The following is a 24733-nucleotide window of genomic DNA, read 5'->3' as shown; positions in this document are numbered from 1 at the left end:
TTGACTTCCAGTTAGCACCAGAAGTTTATATATAGTTAATCAGGGCCTCCTGCTCCCAATCTTTCCATATCTGGTCTCGCTTTCATCTAACTCTGTTGTCAAGTTTAAGGAAAGACAAATGGGCAGACGGATGATAGTGAAAATTCGTAGATCTATAATTTTTTCAAATTGTAGCCCAATAACTCAGTCTCATAGTTTAGAATAAAGTTAATATAGTATTCAAGATAGTGATGGAAGCACACATCCTACAATAACATTATTTATAGGAGACTACTGTGCAGGAAATTTGAATTCAGATAACATTAAACCAAGACAATTTTTAAAAATTTTGTTTTTGTTACCTATTTAATAGAAAAATATTGAAATGCTTTTAACTTATTTTACAAATGAACAGAATGATAAAGAATAGAATTAAAATCATAAAAAAACATGCTCTCTTTAAATTGAAAATATCAACTTTTGCTGCAATAATGAATGAATTTAAATAAAATTTACTATATATATAAACACTTTGGTAATGGGGAGTTCAAAGACTTAACATAAGGATTGTAAATTTGATATTAAAACTGAAAAAATAAGCTGTGATAAACTGTTTATATATTCCATTCATTTTATTTAAAGTGACAGACCAAATAAATAGTTCCAAGTGGAAAAAAGTATGTGTAATGATAATATTTTCTTTAAATAATAAAATCAGAATATAGAATTACTAAATGTATTAATAATTAGAAGAAACACAACAACTGTTACATAAAACTGTGCTCCCATGTTGTAAAAATGAACATGGAGTGTTTTGTTCTTTTTTGACAAGACTATGTCTCATCTCTAAAATCGCACTACTGTCAGTAGCTGCACACCTTACAGGTATGAAGGAGTACATGTCAGGAGTTGCAATTTGGCACAAAGTATTTGGTGCCCAAATCACGTGCACATAAAATAAACCAGACTTGTAGGTAGTCAGAGGACCGAGAACCAGGTCAAAGAAAATACGAAATACTGAGTGTGTTTCTACAAACAGGTGCAAGTGCAAGATTTGCACATGCATTGCTTGTGCTCTCCGAGACATAGTCTCTTCCCAAAAAGGCTTCGCCATTTTACTTGTTTAAATATATCTTCTAATTATGTTTTTAATGTTTTCTTTACCAAACACCAGAAAATAATCAACTTCTACACACATCAAAATATTTCTACCACTTAAATTTATTAGCATGACATCAAATAATGTAATGTAATGTAAAATTCAATGTACTGTACAAGTATTTTTTTTACATTTACAATTATTAATTGCCAAACTTCTAGAATAAAAATAAATGAGTATTTGAAATTCCTATCATACTCAACACTAATAAAATAAATATCAACATCAAAAATACTTACCTCCAATGTGAGCATCTCTACTTGTGAATTCAATTGTACCATCATGAGCTTTCCTAAGATCTTCCTTATATTCCTTATGTTTTCCATCTGAAGTATATTTACAAGCCAATCCAAAATCTACTAAGTACACCTTAAAATAAAATAATTAATAATTAGATAAAAAGCATTTGTTATAATTTATAACAAATGCTTTTTATGTACATGTATTTTTATTTTAAAAATGTTTAATTATATTTTTGTTTATTACATATCTTTCCAAAATCTTAGTACAGTGGAACCTAGTTAACTCAAACTAGGATAAGTTGAAGTCATGTTTACAGACAGTTTCTTTCCCCATCATCTAGCATAAGGCCTTACATGTTAAATCAAACTGGTAAACTTGAATTCATCAAACTGTTTTGACATAGTATTTTCATAAAATCTCTGGAATTTTTAATTTGAATAAAATAATTAACATTCATCTATTGAATAAACTAATCAAACTTTCTATGAAGTGCAGGAACCACATATGACTAAAAATAAGAATTGTATCATGTAATGACAGGCAGAAGGGTGGCTTCCAGACAGTGTGCAAGACCTAAATACTGTAACTGCTATTCAAACTTGCTTTTATTTTTAGCATTTTTTTCTTTTATTTAATTGCTGATGTATTTCTCCAACTAACTGATGTGATAAATAAGTGGATTTTTGATAAATTAATTTAAAAAACTATTATAGTCCAACCCTGTGCACAAATTTCAACATTTGCAATAAAATTATAAAAATATAACAAATCATAAAAAATGGTATATTTTTGATTAAGAAAGAATCAATTCTAGGCACAAAATATTGCAATTAGAAAAATCCTTATTAAACACTTACGAATGAATGGATCACCCATTCAGGAAAATATTTCTCAATAGCTTATTTAACAATTCAGTTAAGTGTTTGAGTTTCTGGACAACACCAAGAGGTTTACATTGACAACAGTTCTATGTAATAAGACCCACAGAAATATTGTATGGATAGTTTATTATGGGTGACTGATAAGCCAATGCACAAAATTTTGATTTTTAACTGAACTTCCATAACTCAAAACTTTTTAACTCCAAGTCCAAATCCCCCCATTGATTAGAGTTAACCAGGTTCTATTGTAATGAAGTGCTTACAAATACATACAAGATAGCTTCAAAAAGTTCCCAGAATTGGTTTATTAATCAAAAGTATGTGTACATCTGACAAATCAAGCAACATGTCCTTCAAAGTATTGTCCTTTGGAAACCACACATTTTTGCCAATGCTGGTGTAGTTGCTAAAAACATTCTTGGAAGCAGTCTCACAACAACACCTGCAATGCAGATGTCACACTCTAACTTCATCCACATTCCTGAAGTGGCATCCCTTGATGGTACCTTTCAACCGAGGGAAGAGGTAGAAATTGCACAAAGGAGATCCAGAGAGTATGGAGGATGCTCCAATGCAATCACTCCATGTTTGGTCAGGTATTACTTCACCAGCAGTGACAGATGCACAGAGGCATTGTCATAGAGGAACACCCAATGTGTCGTTTTCCCCAATGGCATGGACGTTTTAGATCAGTGTTTCTCAAAGTGGGCGATAACGCCCCCTTGTGGGCACTGGACGCTTTCAGGGGGGCAGTAGAAGGCTCAAAGAGAATTGGGGGGCGTTAAGGAAATATAGAGGGGCGACGGCAGACAAATTCTATATATAAAAATTTGACGGAATATATATAAAATGTTGACATTTTATATATTTTTTATTGAAGGTCACAACTTGAATATTTCTAACACATTGACTTTTATTTTAGCTCAGCGTTTCTCAAAGTAAGCAATAACGCCCCCTTCTGGCGCGATGAATAGATCTATGATAGAGGCAGGGTATTGAACGGTGACCAAAGGCAAAATTGGGGGCTGATAAGAGGAAACATTGCGTTTAATGGTTTCCAGATGATGAGAACAATGTACAGTAAGGGCACAAAGTGTGAGATTCATATAAAAGTTTTCCTAAGAATATTTCCAATCCTTTTCTCACACAAGAGAAAATGGGTTAGGGGGCGTTGGGTATAACTTTATGGAACAAAGGGGGCGGTGAATCGAAAAAGTTTGAGAATCACTGTTAGATGGATGGCTTCTCTAAGATGGCAAAGGATGTCAACATGCATCTTATTGACTGCAATCCTCGGGTATAAATTTATAGTAAGTAATCCCTTGGGAGTTAAAGATTTCCAATATGGCCTTCCTCTTACTCCTGTCCTGTTTGAATTTCATGGACTGTGATGAGGTGGGTAACTTCCACTCCGCAGACTGTTGTTTCAGTTGAAGATCATACAAGAAATACCAGGTTTCATCAAACATGATAATGTTGTCAAGAAATTATGAATTCTTATCAGCCAGTTCAATGAGATACCTACACATCTTGCGAGTCTCTCACTGGTCTCACAATCTCACATACAACCAACATTTTCTCCTCAATGTTGATGTCGATTGACAACCACTCCACAAATCATCATCAATACTTTCCCATCCCTCACAAGTGTTATGACAGTCATAAACTTGAGAGTGCTTATGGCAGATTTATCATAGGCATTCTGAAGCATCTTCAAGGTCTCAGAGGATTTTCCCCCAATAACACAAAATTTGATATCTGCATATTGTTCTTCCACAGACACTTTTGCCAGACTCAATTTCACGTCATCTCACTAACACAACCTTCAGTGAATGTAACTGTTGTCATCTTTGCAGCGAGTACAGACTTCTTTGAACACATTTCTCTATTTCTGACATGTTTAGCTAAGATGTGTTATATGTTCCCTTTTTCATTACCTTTAATTGACTAACCCAGCATAATTTCAGAAACTTTTTAAGTCCTTATCATTTGCTTAATGAATCAGTGCAAAATATATTCCATATCTTGTGGTTAGACACATCATGTGACTGTTACACACTGAGGCACCAAGAACACAATAGTCTCTCACTGTGATTCATGTATTTTGAAAAAAAAATAGTTATATTAATGTTTTTTTTTGTGATTTAGTAAGTATTATATAGTGTTGGGAAAGTGTTTATCAAAAAAACTCTGAAAATCTCATATTTTTATTTATTTTATAATGAAAACAAAAAGTATCAATTCTCACAAATTTTGAGAAAGAAAAACATCAACTTCAAAAGTGTTTTGTACAATCTGTAATCAAGTCTGCGGCAAATGAAGCTCTGATTTGCTTTCTTGTATGTGTCTTTTAACTGTCCCAACTAATAAATGTTTTGTCACCAACCCGGGCCATAAATATTTTGGGAAAGACCATCCCCTACCATTGTAAAGCAATTAGCGGTAAGTGGATAATATGTGGATAGTAAAATCCACATACTATCTTTTATGGCTTTCTTTTATGTGGGTTGACTTTGTTTAAGCCAGTAAGTATTTCTTCACCAATCCCAGACCATAAATATTTCGGTAAACACAGTCACTAACATTCTACAGCAAATTAGAGGTAAAAAGACAGATTATTGGCTAATAACATCAATAATAAACTTTTTCTGAACTGTAGTTGGTTAATTTCTTTCTCTGTTATTAGATCAACAAATCATCCACCTGTGAAAACAATGCAGCTAAAATTGATGCTAAATGCCATGTCCCCTTAGGCTACCATCTTTGAAATATGTAAACAATTGCTATAAAATCACTTGTTTTAATTGTTTTTTGACTTCTAATTTGCTAATGAAAAGTTGTTTGACAGTATTTAGACGAGTAAATATGTTTTCAAAACCATTTAGCAATAAATATTCCCAGGAAATTCCACCTTTCAATAGTAAGTCTATAAAAGACTTTCTTGCTGATAATTGGTTTTAAAATTCTTGTTTGCCTTCTATGCTCTAATTGGTCATTTCTATCATAAATGAATCGATATAAACCAATGAGCTGGATTTCAGGCTTCTTGATTAGTGACATGGAGTACAGATGTACACTAGCTCTAAAGTTTCACAGTTATGCATGCTGATCACTATAATACAGTAAGACCTTGCTTAATGTGGGGGGATGCATTCCTAGACAACAAAGCGCTAAATGAAACAGCATTAAATGAGGTCATTTTAACAGAGTAAATAGGGAAAGGAGATCATGCAACCAAAAATAAACAGATTTTACTTTTTTATTATAATATTTTATATTAATTTGCATAACAATATATGTTAAATAACACACAAACAAATGCACACAGAAATGTAAAGTTCATTTTTTGTGATAAAGGTCCTGGCTCTTCTAAAATTATTGTTTTTTGCAAAAAAGTCACGTAGTTTCATTTGTCGCTTTTTTCTTTCCTGAAGCAAATGTCGGTAGCAGAAGATCACATCCAAAACACCTCGTTTTGCTTTTGAACTCCTTTCAAAATCTGGACCATTCACTACAATTTGATCAATGATTTCTGTTTTCATTAACAAAGTTATACTAAGGGCATCTGTAAAGAAATTCTTTGGGTTATTCGTTTTCAGAATCACTGTTTTCCAGTTGCACATGAATTTCTTGTTCTGCCAGTTCTTGAAGATCATTGTAAGTAAGGCTCTCACCAGAAACCAGAGAAACTCTTCAATATCCTGCTCATCTACATCTCCTAGTCCAGCTGTATCGATTAGATTGACAATTTGGTCAACCTAACGATATAGCAATAGGCTCTTCTGGTTGAGAATTCTTGGATACCTTCAGCCATAACTTCTTCCACACTTTGTTCATGCATTTATCAGTTAATTCTTGCCAAGCCAAGTCGCTATTTCCTATGGCATCCATGATGTTATATTTTTTCCAAAATTGCACCAAACATAGATTTAAGGAAAGTATAGTGCTATGTGAGATTCTACTGTCCCATTAAATAATTTTTTTTCCCTAAACTTTTGTAATAAAATAATTAATATAATAAATGAAACTTTTCCACATAATAGTTACCAAAAAAGGGAAATGTGTCACTTCCAACATAAGGGAAGTTGAATATCCTCTCTCATACCCCTGATCACAAAATTTAGGCACAACACTGGATGTTTGCCCCCTCTAAACATCCCCACATCCCATTGACGTGTGGAAAATCCATCATTTTAATTGGATGAAATTATTAGAATATAGCAGATAATTTCCTTTGATCCAGGAGTTTGTCGGAGATCTTCGAGGATTCAAGATCTACTCCGTAATCATACTCCAAGAGTCGGTGCCCTGCCAAAAGCCTTCTTCAACAAAAGGTTGCCACACCACGAGCCAGAGAAATCCATCACCCACTGATAAAGAACTTAAGCCGCAACCTGACCAGAATCATAGTCCGATCATCCCAGGATTTCAACTTCTGGCAAGAATATCAAAAGCTACATCTTCAAACTAAGATGCAATAGTATAACTTCGAGATTAATGTAAACTCTCTCTCTCTCTTTGCCAGATAGGTCTTGAATAGGTACTGTAATACGTTTTATTTCCTTTTATTAAACATTTTTGTTATTATTTTAACATGGTCTCATTCTTCACTCAAATCCGAACTAACATCCCCTCCACTTACTTGTGACCTTCCCACTCGAAATTCCTCTCAAACGACAACGAGCATGCCTAATGCTATACAAGGTCTGTTCAAAAAGTATCGAACCTTTTTTTTCCCCGCGTAAACCAATGATGCGCGAGAGGCCTCCTTCGGTGGAGTTGTGGAGGGGACAGTCATGCACAGCCCTGAATTTTTTCCCGCCTGCAGGAAGCGTCAGTTGTTGGCAATCGGCCTATGAGTGAGGTCATGTAGTGCGCTCTCGTCGGATTCCACTAAGCTGGAAAATGACTGAACAACGTGAGCAGCGATATTACATCAAATTTTGCCAAAAACCTTGGCGATACCCGAGTGTAAACCATTCGCAAGATTCAGTAGGCTTTCGGGGACGATCCTCGAGGCCAAAAAAAGCGCGGCAGGTCCGCAGCAATATCAAAGGTCATGTTGACAGTTTTTTCGACTCTCGTGGGGTGGTGTGTCGTGAGTACGCACCACAAGGCCAAACCATCGCAAAGGAGTACTACCAGGAGGTCCTTCGTCGTCTTTCCGATACAGTGCGACGCAAACGACCGGATCTGTGGTCGATCAAAACTTGGCAGCTCCATCGTGATAACGCATCCGCCCATTCTGCGCATCTGATTCGGGCTTTCGTCGCCAAACACAATACTCCTGTGGTTCGTCACGCTCCGTACTCTCCCCACATGGCTCCGTGTGACCTTTGGCTATTTCCCAAGCTGAAAATGCCGCTAAAAGGAACCCGAATTTAGTCGAGAGAAGACATCGTGCGGAATGCGACGGACCGGCTGATGGCCATTCCAAAAGATGCGTTCCAGCAGTGTTTCCAGCAATGGCAGGAACGCTGGGAGAAGTGTATACATTACCAAGGAGACTACTTTGAAGGGGATTAGGGTTTTGTACCTCAAAGTCAATAAATTTATTTTTGCCGACCAAAGGTCCGATACTTTTTGAACAGACCTTGTATCTAGGCTGATGTCAGGAAAAACAAATTGGCATGGGTTTCTCACAAACTTCTGCTCTTCTATCAATGTCTTAGGAAGCCATCCTACGACTCCATGAGCCAATCTTACCAATTGCACCGCAGATTAAGAAGTGGAGAGACTAACCCAGACTCTCTATCCACGGCTAGCCCCTCACAACTATGACGAATTGCCACCTTTTACAGATTGGTTTGTGTTTGAAAATAATCAATGAAGTGTCACAATAATTTGAATTAGTGTAAATTTTGGGTTTTTTTAAGGCTTCAAGTAGACAGCGTTATATTGAATCAGCATTAAGCAGAATCTTACTGTACTTCAGCTAACTTTGCTGTCCTCTCAATAAATAAAAATTTACCTACAGATTTGAAATTTTTTGAGTGCAGTCTTTAGAGACTTGAAAGAAGATACTGAAGATGCTATTTTTCTACATTATGAAGTCGATAAACTACATAAATTTAAAAATTCGTGGACCACTATCATCAGCCGCGCATCTAACTGTCAGATATCATGTTCAGTAAACTGTAGGCTGACAATACTAATTGCTCATCGCTTGTCTAACACTGTGTGTGTAGCGTCAGCTGTTTTTATTTTAAAATCGTAAATTTGCGGCCACTGATTATCAGAAATTATGACTGTTTCTTTTATTTTCATACTTTTCTTTGTTTATAACGTTTTAATTACATTTATTTTCCTGTAATTAGATATGATATAGCTTTAAAATAAACAGATCAGGTCTCACTTGCCGATAGATTATCTCAATTTTCACTGATTGTCATTGGTTCCTTTGTAATTGGAGAGGAATAGATCGTGTTTCAAAGTCCAGTGTTAAGTGTTTATTGCTTTTGCAGTAATCTGAGTAGAAAGGGAGAACTCAACTCATTTCTATAATAAACCACCAAGTGTTTTATTACTGTTTAAACAACTGCTTCCCATTTGTTATTTTTAGTAATCAGAGAGGGGTAGATGGTGTGTTAATGTCAGTAAAAGTTTATTACTTTTGCAACAGGGTGTCATATGAGCTGCCACCCACTCCTCACCGTTAATGACAACAACGCGCTAAGCGTCTTATTACTATGTAAACAAAAACTCCCTTCCCTATCAGAAGTGGGTCAGATGTCAAGGTTATTGTTTAATTGTATTGAACAGAATGTTGTCCTTAATATTTAAGAATCAGTTTTGTCAGAACTGTTTACTGTTAATACCTTTCTTATAATTTATTTCTGCTTCGGTTATAAAATTGTTTTTATCATGTTTTAAATCAATTTGTTATAAATTATACTTGTATAAAGTTTATGAATTTAAGTTGCAATGAACATTTCATTGTTTCAAGAAATATTTATTCATTATACAGAGTTCAAGTTTGCAAAAAATGTTTTCATATCTCTTCTTCGTCATTATATATATATATTAATAAAATATATTGACATTTTATAAACAGATCTTATTGGATTGTATTTGTATTCGATTTTTTTTATTATATTGCATTTTTATTCATATTATATTTGAATTGACCTTTTTATAATTTGTAAATATTCATGGATCACATTATATTTCATTCACTTAATTCTATACTACTTATGTAAAAACTGTTTTTATATCATTTAATTTACTTGCATTTTATGTTTTGTCATGTTTAATGTTTTTAATTAGCTATTTTAAGCTAATGTGAACTGACCTACGAATGGCAGCTTCCCATGCATCACATAGAATTTCTACAGGAAAGCCATCATTGCAGGTGTAAAGTTGCCTCTAAAGTTGTTTATCAGTGGGAAAGATGCCATTCAGGAACCATTTTCCACACCTGCATTTCTCTCCTCACTGTTTTTCCTTCTGAATTTGATTTTCCCCTCCCCTTTTTGCAAACTCACCACTTTATTATTTACTGATTAAGTTTTGCAAGTTCAAAGACAAAACAGGAAGTGTATTGGTTTGTTATTATCCAATAAAACATTAGGAAATTTCCTTGAACATGATTTGTTAAAAGGTGTTAGCTACACTATTGTCTACTTGCTTGCTTGAGCATTCTTGTTGGTCACACCCTGCATACAGCATATTGGTCATGAATTGTTACCAAAAAATATCAGAATCGCAAATCAGAGATGATAAATATATCTAAGCAACCAATCTGCCAGCAATGCACATTAATGTCAAGTAACAGTTATGATAATTATTATGTCTATTAACTGTAATGTCATCAATATTTTACACACATTACAGTATTTTATGTAAACTGTTTTAACTGGAATTATATTTTCAATAGAAGGAAAAATTTTCTCTCTCTGAGCTTAAGATAAAAGCTTGCCTTTAATTAGTATTAATCTAATCTATGAATACTTATATCTATTATATTCTACATAATTATTTACAATTTAAAATATTTTTATATTATATCCATTTTGATATAAACACTTATGTATCAAAAATGCACAATTATCTAGTCCATAGACTATTGATTGGATAACAATAAAAGAATATATAAGCTTATAAACAGGTCTTTATGCTTTATACATATATATATGTACAGTCATATCATACATCAATCAATATTTAACATTTTTTGGCTATCTTGCTATTGATCTATCTTATCCATAACAAAAATTTTCAAATCCTTTCTAAAAACAGTTGGATATTATTTGTTAATTGCATATTATATTTATATATCATCACTGAGTGGTTTTAACTGGTTAATTAAGCAGTTGAATATTTCCAATAATCAATTAAAATTATTAAATTTTATTTTAACTTTTTTACAAAATAACTGAACTAGGGGCTAGTATGCTCTTAACAAGCTGTCAGTTAAGAGGAATTAAAAAAAGAGACATAGATTGAATGGGAGAGAGCTAAAATAAGAGAGATGGAAAGAACAATGTACAGAAGGGATGTGAATTTCTGAGAAGGATTTCAAGAATAAAGTGCTAAACAGAAAAAATTCAGAGAGATTTTATCTAGTGCATAGAAGTGAACTGTAAATAGGAAGGATTACTAATTGACAGTTAAGTTTTTCTTGGACTATTAGAAATATGCAAAAAAATAAGAAGTAAAAGCAGAGGATTTTGAATCCATCGGTGTTCCTTAGAATAATAGAACTCTGTCTGTTTGAAAGTTTTAAAATTTTAAAGCTTTGAAACATGTTAAAAAAATGTCTGGATGAGGCATTCTTGAAGTCTGCACTTAGAAATAAATATGAAGATGAATGTGCAAGATCCAAAAATACTTGAGAATTAAACTGTGTGAAATTATAGATTGTTTGGACTCTGAAAAAGCAGTTTTGGTTAATTACAACTATTGACATTTGGAATCATTCTTAGGACTGTTACATGATCCACTATTCTAGTTTATAAAGACGTTATCATTTAAAATATACAAATTATAAATATTAAATCTTAAATAATTTTTATAAACTCAAAAAAAAAATATTTGAACTAACTTTAAATTGATTTATATCTTAATAAATCAATATAAAGTTAACAAAGTTGATTTTAATTGTATTTTTAACATGACAGGCTTACATGGATTTATTATATTGATACATTATGATAAAAACTGAAATCATGCTAACTATTAAAACAAAAAATATTTTAATGTTTTTACATTCTATCAGCATTAAAAACCAAATACAAATTAAATTTTCTTCTTTAACTGGCATATTAGAATGTTCCAGTTAAAAGGAAAAACTTTACGTAAGAACTTAAATTCAATATTTCCAAAACAATAAAAAATTGATGCATTAATTACATAGCTATATTATATCACAAAACAATACACAATATTTAATTAAATATAATTAAAGTTATTATAAAAACAAACTGCTTTTTCAAGTAGTCAAAATAATATTATAAGAAAGAAATGCTTCTTATACCTAAAATAGTAGTTTATATTCAAGTTTTTATATATTTAATGTGTTGCATTTTATATTTTTTATATATTTTNTTTTATATATATATTTATATTTTTAATTTAAATACATAAATTACCCTATTCTCATTCCCTTTTCCATATCCAAGAAGTAAATTTGAAGCTTTTACATCCGCATGAATATATCCAAAACTATGGATGTATTCTAATATATCTATCTATAAAAAAAAAACATGTATGTAAATAACACATGATTGTTATAAACATTTTTAAATATTATTTTTTTTAAATTGAAAATAATTTTAAATTAATCTTCATTTCTAATGAATTATTTTTAGACTTCTAATTTAGCTAAACAGAAGAATACCAATATTCTAATGTTTCATTTAGTATTATTATGGTGATGGTAGTGTATATACTACAGAACTTATATACCAATGCTTAGTACTATGCTTTTCCTGTAAAAAACATCCACTAAATACAAAGTTATGTCTATGATGTATGTGATTTTGTTTTGTTTACTAATAAATGTGCTGTTTGGTCTGTTGTGGTGGATTGTTTTGTCTGATTGTTGCATGATTACAGTATATTTATTTTGTGTGTGTGTGTTGTTTTCTATGATCATCTGAGGGTGTATATTTGTAGTACGATTCCTGAATGTACAGTAGTTTGTGTGCAAACTTTAATTTATTATACTTGCTATTTCCTTATGTTAATGTAAGTAATCTGTTTGTGTTAAAAGCTTCAAACTGAATATGATGTATTGTATAGGCATGTACAACACATCATATTCATGTAGAAAATGTCATAATGTGACATTTTCTACAAGTATCACCTGGGGAATGTTGTGTCTGAAGATGTGCTTTGTGGTTTCTTGTATTTGTGACCTGATCCTATATGGCCATTGAATCCTTCTCTTTCTCCACAGAGGCACTCATAAGTTTGAAAATTATTCCACAAATGTCAAACGTGAACTACACACTCAGCCACATCATTACTGATGATAACACAACGTGTCCATGACACTGTTCTTTACAGCAGATGCATGACTACTAATGAAGTGGCAAATTACATCCACATCAAAGTCTGTGCAATTAAATTCCTAAACAACTCTTGGAATCACACAAACAGAATTGTCTGGACATCTATTGATAGCTTTTTGGATTGTTGATGAAAGTAACACCTTTAGAAACCTGATCACTGGAGACAACATCTGAATCCATCAATATAAGTCAGAGAAAAAATGGCAGAGCATGAAATGGAAATATGCTGGATTATCAGTCAACAGAGAATTCAAAAACCAACCAACATTAAAAAAAACAATGCTGTGTTTTGGGACACTAAAGCAACAATACTGAAACATTATCAAAAAAGGAGAACAGTAAACAGTGCTGATTATAGTAACATTCTTTACAATGAACTAATCTGTAATTCAAACAAAATGGCAAGAAGCTCTCTGAAAACAATGTTACATGATAATGCCTATTTCTATTCTTCTGACCTAAACTGTGGACTCTCTCAAACAAATGCATTTTGATATATTGAAATATCCTCCAGCTAGTCCTGTCCTTTCTTGTTTAGAGTATCATGCTTGATCAACTCATAACAGCCTTAAAAGGCTACAGATTTTCTGCAGATCAACACTTGAAGGAAACAGTATATATCTTGCTTACCTCTCAACCAAAAATATTTTATTTAAAGGAAGTAACAAAACTTGTGCATCAAGGGGCCAAGTGCATTGAAAAGCAAAGGTATGTTAAATATGTTAAATACACAGATTAAAATGTTCAGGTAATTATTAATACATTGCAATATATTAAATCTGTCTATAAGTATTTTAATTCAACTGAACAACAAACAGATCAACTGGATAGAAAAATAAACTAAATAAAAGCTTTTTATTCATGTAAACACACTAAAAAGAAAAATTTGCTTTAGCTTTCACAGTATTTTTGATATTATGTGGACAAAAATAAAAGAATGGGTCATTCATGTTTAGAAATATTCTTAGTTATCTTTTCTATCAATTGTATGGCCAAAAATAAGAATACTGTGAAAACTAAAAAATTTTTTTTCACTTTTCAGTGCATCTATATGAATAAAAAGTATTTCTTTAGATTTTTTTAATTTTCTTGTTAATTTTATACATGAAACACTATATTATCAAAATTTTTCTTAGTTTAGCACGTAATTGGAAAGTGGGTAAAAAGTTGAGTTACAAGATTTTATTATATAGACAATATGACTGAAAGGAGCAAGAGTTTTCCTATGTGAAGCACTGTTATTGGATTTTTACAAATTTTAATTTTTTGCTAATTACTAAAATTGTAAAATCTAAAAAGTGTATTGTCATCAGGAATATGTATGCAAAGTGTCAACTAGATTGGAAATTGAGTGAAAATTGAGTTACTTTATCTAGACATACAGACAAAGTTAATAATTATTTTGTGCATGCAAAGAATAATAAATAACAGTTTTATTTTCTACATTAAAAATCTATGTATGTATGAGTGTCTAAATAATAAATTTTATATATATAATGAGTATAACTGAAAATTAAAGTTAAAATTATATAATATTCATTTTTCAAGATTTTCAATAAAAATAGCACACAGATTTTGCAAGATATTTGGCAGTTATATGTATCTATTTTATTAACTTAACATAAAACAAAAAAAATGTACGTACTATTTTAATTCCCAATGAAAATACTGTTTTAACAGGAAAAAGTTTATTATTCCTTTCTAAAACCTTCTGTAGATCTTCTCCAAACCTTTCCATTACCATGAAACGATACTTCACTCCTTTTATTTCATGAGAACCAGAACTTATAAACTGTGGCATTCCAAGAAAACTAAGTTTCTTCTGTTTCATCCAATTGTCAACTGAATTTTAAGAACATTAATTATTATAATTACACTTTATCCCTTTCACCTCATGAAAATACAGTAAAATCTTGTTTTAATGGACTGCAGAACAATGGATTTTTTCTCCAGGTCCTGCCAAATCAATATAATTTTTCTTCTTTAGCAGACTTGGAATAACAGATTTTTTCTAGCTCCATCTTTGGTAAACATCATATTTTTTTCAATCTTCAATTATTAATTGGATATTTCTGGACACTGAATTAAAAAAAAAATACATTGAATGCTGTGCAAGCTAAGCATATAATCATCACAGTTCTTACTGCTAATGTTGCAGCCACACATTAGTGCCCACCTGTAACATTTTGACTAGCGGAGGGAAACTACTTTCGGTTTTACACTTCCAGATATGCAAACATGTGCAACAAAGGTATGCTGCACCTTCGTTGCAGACACGTGTTTTACTGGGAGTGCAAGAATCCATTGTTCGAGATATAACAGATTTTTGGAACAACAGAGAATTTTTAGTGCCCTGAGCAATCTGTTAAAACAAGATTCTACTGTATTTCAAATTTTAATATATAATGATTACAGAATTATTATATAATTTACATAAACTGAAATTATAATCAAAAACATTATTTAATTTGAAAGAAATTGCTAAGATTTATATTTTAAGTTAAATGTTTTAATCATTATCTATATAGAATGTTCTGCTTAGATCAGTGTTTCCCAACGTGGGGCCCACGCCCCACAGGGGGCAATTGGATTGCTAAGGAGGGCAATTCGAAAATGGACTTGTCCAGAGTTTAAGTTAACCGTATAGCCGCTGTATATGTTAGGGAGACATAAGAATTTTAGAAAGGCTTAGATGGGGCATAGCACAAAAAAGGTTGGGAAACTGGCTTAGATGTATATTAACCCCTTTAGTTTCCAGCAATTTTTGATATTAATGTAATTAAACATAAAAAATACTTAAAACTGAAAAAAAACGAAAGAAATGCGTTAATTTTGAAGAAAAAGCTTCAAACTTTATTTTCCTTTGTCTAGCCTTTCTGCGAAATTTGACACCGATGAGTCATTGCTTACACAGCTGGATGACCTTGAACACAGCTGGAGTCAGATTTCCCGGGACATTCTCATAGAAGTCTCGGGAGGACAAGGGTTTAAAATAGGGCGAGTTCTAGTGACCCATATATTTTTAAATAATTTTAAAAAATTCAAATTTTAATTGCAATTTCCGACCCCCCAACTTAATTAAACGTGTATATAATAAAATCTATTAATTAAAAAAATTAAAAAACTATTGGAGGTGGTTTTTGACATCAGAAAGCAGCTTTAAATAACTTTACCAAAGGAAAATCCATGCACTACAACTTAGGAACCATGAAATAAATTTGATAAAAAACTCCCATTAAAAAACAATTAAGCCTTGATCGAGCCTTATCAAAGGCTCATTAAAATCGCGATAAAAGTTTTTTGCGCGGGTAAAAATTTTTGAAAAAATTTGGAGACTTAAAAATCATTCCAAAAAAAAAAAATTTTAGGGGGCCAAAAGGACCTAGTTTTATGTAAGGCTATGTAACCTGCCCGCGTTAACTCGGGTGAAGAACTTAAGGCGTTAAAGAGAACTTTGTAACATACACAGTACGTGTCTTAATGGCAGAATATGAGCAGCAGTGTAAAGAAGTTCTGAAATTTATTTATAAATACAGCACATTTTGGTGTGTTGTACATTTACATGAAAGATCTATATCTCCCATAGTGTCAGAATCATCAGTTGCCATATGAATGTTACATCATCAAGTGTTCTGCAAAATTTACAGTTCATGATGAATGTCAAGAGCTGTTTTTGCTGAGTACAACCTTAAAGCAACAGTAAATGTTCCAACTTGTATGTCTATTATAAAATGGAACAAGACATTCAGATGCAGAATGTTTACTACCAATGACTAGTAAACATGCCAAGCTAAGATGTCTGAGGAAAATGTTGAGCAGATTCAACAACTGTTTCAAGAAAACCTGAGTAAATCCAACATGCAGTTACAAATCCTAACAATAACAGTGCAGTGAACAGGGTATTCCATGAAAGATAGCATTTACACGAATACAAGAACAAATGCATCAACAAGTGAAGCTGGAAGACAGTACAGCAGAAAAAAACTATGAAAACAATGTTGCTAACAACACATTCCTAGACTGAGTATGCTTTTTAGAATCTTTTTTAGATGGGGAATATTGCCTCACAATATTCCCCATCTAAAAAAACTACACTGTTATAACCAGGGCTGTGGAGTCGGAGTCGTGGAGTTTTAGTCAAAGTCATCAAAGAATCTGCTGACTCAGACTCCTTTTTACTTTTCAAATTTCTTATGTATATAAAATGGAAAAGTATTGGAATCATGTCAAATTTGACCTTCCAAGCTTTTTACAAATCTACACATTTGGAGACCTCCCAAAACCTAAAAAATGTCAATTGAAGGGGAAAAATTCATGTGCATGTGTGTGTTGACGTATAATTTGTTTAATTTCTTTATTCTCTGTTCTGAGATATTAAACAATATCTCAGAATGGGTAATGTTTAAGAAACAAAATTTGGCACTGTAGCTTGTGTATAAAGGGACATTAATGCTATTAAATTTTGATTCTTAATTAAAGGCCAACAGGGTGGAGACAGAAGGGGTCATGTGTCATATCTCCAATGCAGTTGAACTTAATGAATGTTTTACTCGTTATTAATGTTCACAATTTTTTAAAAATAAAACTCGTCTCTACCCTCAAAATTAAGCATTTTGTCATTTTACAATAGTACAGTAAAACCCGTTAAGATGTTAGAAAGAGTTTGGGGGGACAATTTAGTTCAACTACTTTGAAGCTTAATAACTCCTGTGTTAAACCATCCGACTCCAATTTAAAAACCACAGAAGTTATTAAGCTTCAAACAGGGTGAACAAAATCAAGTCCCCCACACACAGTCTAACATCCATACATAAAAAAAAATCTTGAATCTGTTGCATATCTCAACATTTCAAAGTGGTCAGAGTCCAAAAATGCTCTGTTATATATAACAACTGAAAAAAGTAAAAATTATCAAATACATAGTTATATATTGACTGTCATTACTTAAAAGATTCTTTTAGCTTTGGAATAAAAAGTTTCTACGTTCTATCTTTATTAGAACTCTATTTATTGAATATTTTATTCTGAGGTCACATGATGACTCAGAATTTCTGGGTCTATTTTGGTAACAAGTTCGCCCCTGGTTGGAGTTGGATGGTAAAGCAGTCAGTTACAGTCAGTTGATTTTTACACAACTCTACAGCCCTGGTTATAACTGTTAACAATAAGATATGAAAATCTGCACATTGTACAGGAACACAAACAGCATTTCTCTAAAATGCAATGTTTGATGTGCGAATCACAAAAGACAAAAGTCGTTACTTCCTTTTTGCAGATGCCACAGTAACTAGGCAAATATACATGAAAGTGTTACAGAAGTATTTTGTGCATCAACTTTATGGAAAAAAGTTTTCCAAAAACATAAGATCCCATGATGTCCACATATTCTTGGAACAACACTTCACTGCAGGATAGAAAGGAAAAAAATTTATCATCCATTGCATGCCTCCCAGATCACCAGACCTAACACTACCTGACTACCCTGTGGAGGTTTATTAAGAACTATATATACACTATACCAGTGTATAATCTAGAAGACTGAAAATAATTTGTGCTACAGTCAACAACATGATACCATAAATGCTTCTCAACACAGGTTGAGGTAAAATAATTGTTGGCCATTTGTCATGTCACCAAAGGAGATCATGTTGAAGTTTAATAAACATTTTTTAAATTTTGAGATTTTAGTATCTAAAAGAATATACGTTGCGAGTATATTGTAGTAGATTCAGAATGTATAACTTTTTATTAAAAAATAAGCAAAACACACTGTATATAATGAATAAAACTAGAAATGGGTTAATATCACTTTTCTTGGATATTTGAATAATCCAAATACATGATGAACTTAATTATCTTATTTAACTTAGTTAATAATTTATTTAACATTTTTCTTATTTAACTTGTTTTATTTATTTCAATATATTAATAAATTAAGAAAGTAAAAAGTAAAAAAAAAAACAAAATCTTACTAAATTTTAAGAAATTAAACTTCAAACTTTTAATTTTGAATTTTAAAATAGTATGTTTTAGTAAGTATCACTTTAAAACACACTATCTGAGATAGATAGTTTTAAAGTATTAAAACTACCTGTCTCAACTACAATATATTAACAAATAATGTTCAAATAGTGTTCTCATTCTAACCTACTACAGATTTTTATTTAAGAAAACAAGCATTTGAAAATATTAAGGATCTAGTCTGCTTCTTTTCTTGTCACACACAAAATAGAAGTGTCAAAGAGGCATCTCCAGTTTTACTTGAGGTGTCTTTATGCAATGGTAAAGACATCGCCACTGATGACAAAAAGAAAAATCAAACAAATTTGTTTTAATTTCAAAATGTTGTTTTTTAAAAAACATTCATGATGGCAAATTTGTTATTGGACCATCTGCAATATAATTGCTGTGTACATGTTAATGAAGGTGTTTATTAGTTATTCAAATTTTTTATTTTAGTTTGCTCCCCCTTTGGATACTTCTGCATCCACTGACTGTGCATATGGTGTGATATTGGAGGTATACAATTTGAATTTAATTTTTAGAAATATAATATTCAAGATTTCAAATCCAGAAAATTTTCTGTATGAGTATTTTCCCATCTCTAACTAAAACTTTTAACTAAAATATAAACTGTTAAAATATTAAAATAAATAATTTTAAAACTTTAGAATTTTCCAATAAAATATTTTTCATTAAAATAATTTATATAAGGACAATGCAAAATTAAAAATTTAAATATCACACATACTTAATTCAGGTTTTCCTACTCTATGATAAAAATGCATTTCAACAAATAATGGTCCATTAGCATGTGGTTCCTGTAAAATAAAAGCAGACTAAAAATCCTAGCATTTAAAAATTTTAATAGTAGCTTAAAAAATATAGGTCTATAAAAGTAAAAATTTTTAGAATTAAAATGTTAAAACTTTGAACATATTGAAATTAATAAATAAAGTCAACTTTACTTATCCAATATAATGCACAATAATTTTTAATTTTATCTTTTCTATTAGGCAGTCACCAGTTTTAGAAGACACATACAAATCATACTTCAGACATTTAGTAATATAAAATAAACATTTACAAATAATAAAATTATTAGAGCAAATACACTATCTTAAATTTTAATAAATAAATAAATAATAATAATTGAATATTTCTAGTTATTTTTAAAGTACTTAAGCAAGCTTTTTCATATATTTCTATTTATATAAATATTAAATGCATACAAAATCAAGTTCAAAAGATTCTAATCAAAGAACACAATTGTTATTTAACTGCTTTCAAGTTCTACTTTTTTCTAAAGTTAAAATTATATCTGCCATTACAGTATTCTGAATCCCATAAAAAAAAACATTCATTCATTCCAGAATAATAATTCAAATTGAAACAATTCTGTATCATCACTGCTAAACTTATGGCAGTATTTTCTGTGTTTTTTTTTAACAACACATTCAATCCACATGATGAAAAAATCAGCCTATGGTTGAATGTAATCTTTTAAACCACGGGTTCCAAACCTATGGGTTCCGACCCAGAAGGGGGTCGCGACCCATAGGTTGGGAACCCATGGCGACCCAGAAGGGGGTCGCGACGGGTTTTCTGTGGGGTCGCCAACTTATGCGGTAAACTAACGCAAAATTTTCACTATAATGCAATATTTATTTTTAATGGTGTCTTAAAGTTTGAATAATTTCATATATTTTTAAAAAATTAAAATAAGTGTAATCTGGGTACGCTATTCTGTCATAGTTGGTTGAATCATGTGTTGAGAGTTTTGAGAGGAATAAATTAAATGTTGAGAATGACATGAGGTTGGCGTTAACATAATCTCACACGCGAATTTTGAGGCTGGTTAAACCCCTTAACGCCCGACTGATTTTAATTATGACGTAATCAAGCATCAAAAATACATAAAAAAAATACTTAAAACTGAAAAAAAACGAAAAAATGCGTTAATTTTGAAGAAAAAGCTTCAAATTTTATTTTCCTTTGTCTCGCCTTTCTGTGAAATTTAACACCGATGAGTCATTGTTTGCACAGCTGGATGACCTTGAACACAGCTGGAGTCCGATTTCCCGGGGCATTCTCATATACGTCTCGGGAGGACAAGGTTTAAAGTAGGGTGACTATGACCGACACGGATATTTTTAAATATTTTTAAAAAATTAAAAATGTTATTGCGATTTCCGACCCCCTAATTAATTAAATTAATATATAAAAAAATCGATTAATTAAAAAAATTAAAAACTTTTGGAGGTCATTTTTGACATCAGAAAGCAGCTTTAAATAACTACCGAAGAAAAATCCGTGCGCTACAACTTAAGAACCATGAAATAAATTTGATAAAAAACTCCCATTAAAAAACAATTAAGCCTTAATCGAGCCTTACCAAAGGCTCATTAAAATCGCGATAAAATTTTTTCGCGCGGGCAAAAAATTTTGAAAAAATTTGGGGACTTAAAAAACATTCCAAAAATTGAAAAAAATTTTTTTTGTCAAAAGTGGCCTTAACTCCCAAATTTTACATAACGCTATGTAACCTTGACGAGTTATCTCGTCAATGGGTGTTAATACATGCAATTTCAACCATTTCATTAAATTAATTATTAAACATAATTTAAAATAAAATTATACTAAAAAACTAATTTCATTGTTTTTTAATTACCTTATTAAAAATACCTTTTTCAATTGTATCGGGGTCGCGGGTCACTTGGCTTTTATAAAAAGGGGGTCGCCACCCGAAAAAGGTTGGGAACTGTTGTTTTAAACTCAAGCTAATCCTCTCAAAAAATATTATGAGCTATTGTCAAAACTAAGATGAAATTCAACAAGAAATATCTTAAGCAGCAAACCTGTTTCTGTATGTTGTAAATTGCAAATTCAAAACCAAAACTAATGAGTTAACCAATGAGATAGAACAACAGTGCAAATAGCAGCATTTACATCACCACTTAATGAAACTCATTAATGTAAGGAAAGCCATGATAGTTGCAGGGTAGAAGGCAAAGCATACCATACAAGCATAGTAATTATACCACAGTTGTGTGTTGCTATCAATTGTACCAACAGTGACAAGACAGCTCAGGAATTACATTTCACTAGTAAAATATTTATTTTGTACACACTACACTTTCTATGTTTGATAAAATTAAACATTTTATCAAGCATAGATTAATTTAATAAAAATAAATTTAAAATATCTAACTTACTTTAAATTTTTTTAAACTAGATAGGTTTTAAACGATTAGAAATGTTTTGGAGTGAAGCATTACAAACAGATATATCAAACGATGAATTTCATAATGGTTCATATCAGTGATATGTTCATCAGATTCCATTCTTATGAAAATGAAATTTAAAATAAACATTTTTCTTTGTCAGGTTCCCATTTGCTGATGAATCCCTTCTTAAGAAATGGCTAGAAGTTATACAACACAATTATTAGAAACCAAATAATAATAATAGAATTTGTTCATCTCATTTTCAAGAAGAACGCTTCAGTTATAGCATCCTTTCTCAAAGTGGGCGATAATGTCCCCTTGTGGGCACTGGAGACTTTCAAGGGGCAGTAGAAGGCTCAGTGATTAAATATGAGTTTTATTTCTTTTCATTGAAACATTCTTTGGTCTCAGAAATAGAATATGGGTCACACTCTATCTATCCTATCCATATAATAATGCATGTTTAAACATTATATTTGCAATAACTGTTTTTAAGATATGCAACAGATGGTAATGTAAAAAGGTAAGTTAAAAAATATGGGGGCACTAGATTTTTTTTAAATCTCAAAGTGGGCAATGGTCAAAATAAGTTTGAGAACCTGTGAGTTATAGTAAAGGAAGAAGATATTTACAACCAAATTCCATTCCTGTAATTTTTTCATTTCCTCCACATCTTCAAGAAACCCCTGCAAGAGCATTCAGAAAGAAAAACATTTAAAGATGCTATTTCAAAAACTTCAAAGTAAAAATTGCAAAGTTAGAATATAAACTATCACTCATGTTTGCTAGCCAGAATTTCATCATTTCCAAAAGCTAATAATCAATTGAATTGTACTGTACAGATATATTTCCATTTAGATTTCTATCAAAAACATGTAGAAAAACAAGATTAATATAATAATAGATAATATACAAAATATTTTAAAATTTGATCATTCTTACATTCCACAATATGAACCATTAACAAATTATTCTGGAAAAGTATTAAAATAGCTAGAAATATTGTAAAACCAAATAATAATAATAATAAAAGCTTCGTGCTACATGTTTTCCTCCACGAAGCTTTTGTTTGGAAATAAAGTAATTTAACAGAGGAAAACTGATGTTTATAAAAGATCAAAATAGTCTGAACATTACCTCATTGGATTTTATAAAATTATGTTTGGTTGCTGAAAAAGTTCTCAGAAAAACCTTTCCAGTAAGAATAAAACCAGGAAACAATTGATTATAAAGTTGCAATACAAAACAATAAATTTAATTTCAAATATCATCTTTCATGAAAGTGAGCATCTTTTCACTGCAGCTGAGTTGTATAGATATCCTTTGTGAAGATTTTCATTACTCACTAGAAGAAAGCGTTATTGAAATCATTTTTTACTATTCATATTAACTCTGTGTGTCAGATTGAAAATATTAAGCTTACAGATGCACAAGTAAAATAAATATTTACAAAAATGATTGTATTTAAAGAACAGTGACATAATATATCATTGTTCTTTAAATATGATATACACACATGTTTTTGCTTCGCACTGTAAAGTTGTGTGTGTAATGTGGATGTGTTTACATTAAAATTAATTTTTATAATTTAATAAAATTTATCATTTCTTTCACTTGTAAAATTTTTCTAAAAGCCCAGAAAGCTAGAAGTACTGTAATTTTACTTATTTATTATTAAAATATTAATAGAATTAATTATTGAAATATCAAAGTCATGTGAAATTTTATGGCATTTACATAGTTTAAATAAGTCAGTCATTGTCAACACATATATACATATACAGTAAAGCAGGGATGGCAAAATTTTTTGTGTTCGCGTGCCATATTGTAAGCATACTTAGCTTTAAAAATGTTTATGAGTGCCAAAGTGTCCGACTTCGAATAACGATATTTAAAGAAATTAAACGAATACACTTTAATTAGAATAAATGTAAAAAAGCTGATTGAAGAAAGGATGATCAGGTGGTAAACCGAAAAGATGATTGAAAAAGACAGAAATTGTGTGATACATTATGTGCCAGATGATTTCTCCTTACGTGCCAATTTGGGCACGCATGCCATAGGTTTGCCACCCCTGTAGTAGAGCATTGTTTATCCAAATCAATTGGGGACTGGGGTTGTTCAGATAACTTATTTTTCGAATAACCAATTATGTACAAAAAAATATACTAACCTGTTCCATGTTGAAATTTTTCTCCGTTGTGTGTCGCTTCGCGTTGAATGTTAAGCCTAACATAAACTTTTTAAAATAATAATCATGGCTATTGTATTGTTAAAAATTATTACTTTATTTTTTACAAACAAAATAAATATATTGAAAAATATAAACACAAAAAATTATACTTTAGAAGTTGATCTAGTATCAAAAACGTTTGATTCAGCACAACACAGTCCTCAGAAAAACACCACACAAAAGTGCCAGTGCTGCCAGCTAAAACACACACACCAACAAAAAAAAATATTGGAGTAGCCCAAGATGTAACCAAAGATTGCAGCGCCACAGCACTAGCGAAAATTTAAATTTGCCGACTGGAATGCTATCGGTTAACCGACATTTCAGATAACCGGCTTTCAGATAAACAACGCTCTACTGTAATTTAAAATATTTATAATTTAATTTTTAACACAGTATACAGATAAAAAACTATTGAATTTTATATAAATTGCAAAATATCTTCAGTTATCTTTAACTTAAATGTAATGAATAGATGGAGTACTGTACATTTCAAT

General features: G+C 31.2%; 1 protein-coding gene across 1 annotated transcript in view; it reads right to left on the bottom strand.

Moving 5' to 3' along the window:
• The window catches only part of LOC111621925 (serine/threonine-protein kinase VRK1-like), a 104095-nt gene that overhangs the window by 45848 nt on the left and 33514 nt on the right, over nucleotides 1–24733 (bottom strand). The window contains exons 5-8 of the mRNA XM_023364176.1: nucleotides 19528–19597; nucleotides 14422–14618; nucleotides 11853–11951; nucleotides 1378–1507 (exon numbers count right to left, since the gene is read on the bottom strand). Of these exons, the coding sequence (XP_023219944.1) occupies nucleotides 1378–1507; nucleotides 11853–11951; nucleotides 14422–14618; nucleotides 19528–19597 (496 nt within the window). The remainder of the gene's footprint in view (nucleotides 1–1377; nucleotides 1508–11852; nucleotides 11952–14421; nucleotides 14619–19527; nucleotides 19598–24733) is intronic.

Source organism: Centruroides sculpturatus, unplaced genomic scaffold (genome assembly GCF_000671375.1).
Source record: "Centruroides sculpturatus isolate CEXI.00-Female unplaced genomic scaffold, Cexi_2.0 scaffold31, whole genome shotgun sequence".
In the NCBI taxonomy this organism is placed as follows: Eukaryota; Metazoa; Arthropoda; class Arachnida; order Scorpiones; family Buthidae; genus Centruroides; species Centruroides sculpturatus.
Note: the sequence above shows the minus strand (reverse complement) of the source record. Positions and strands in the feature narration are given on the sequence as shown.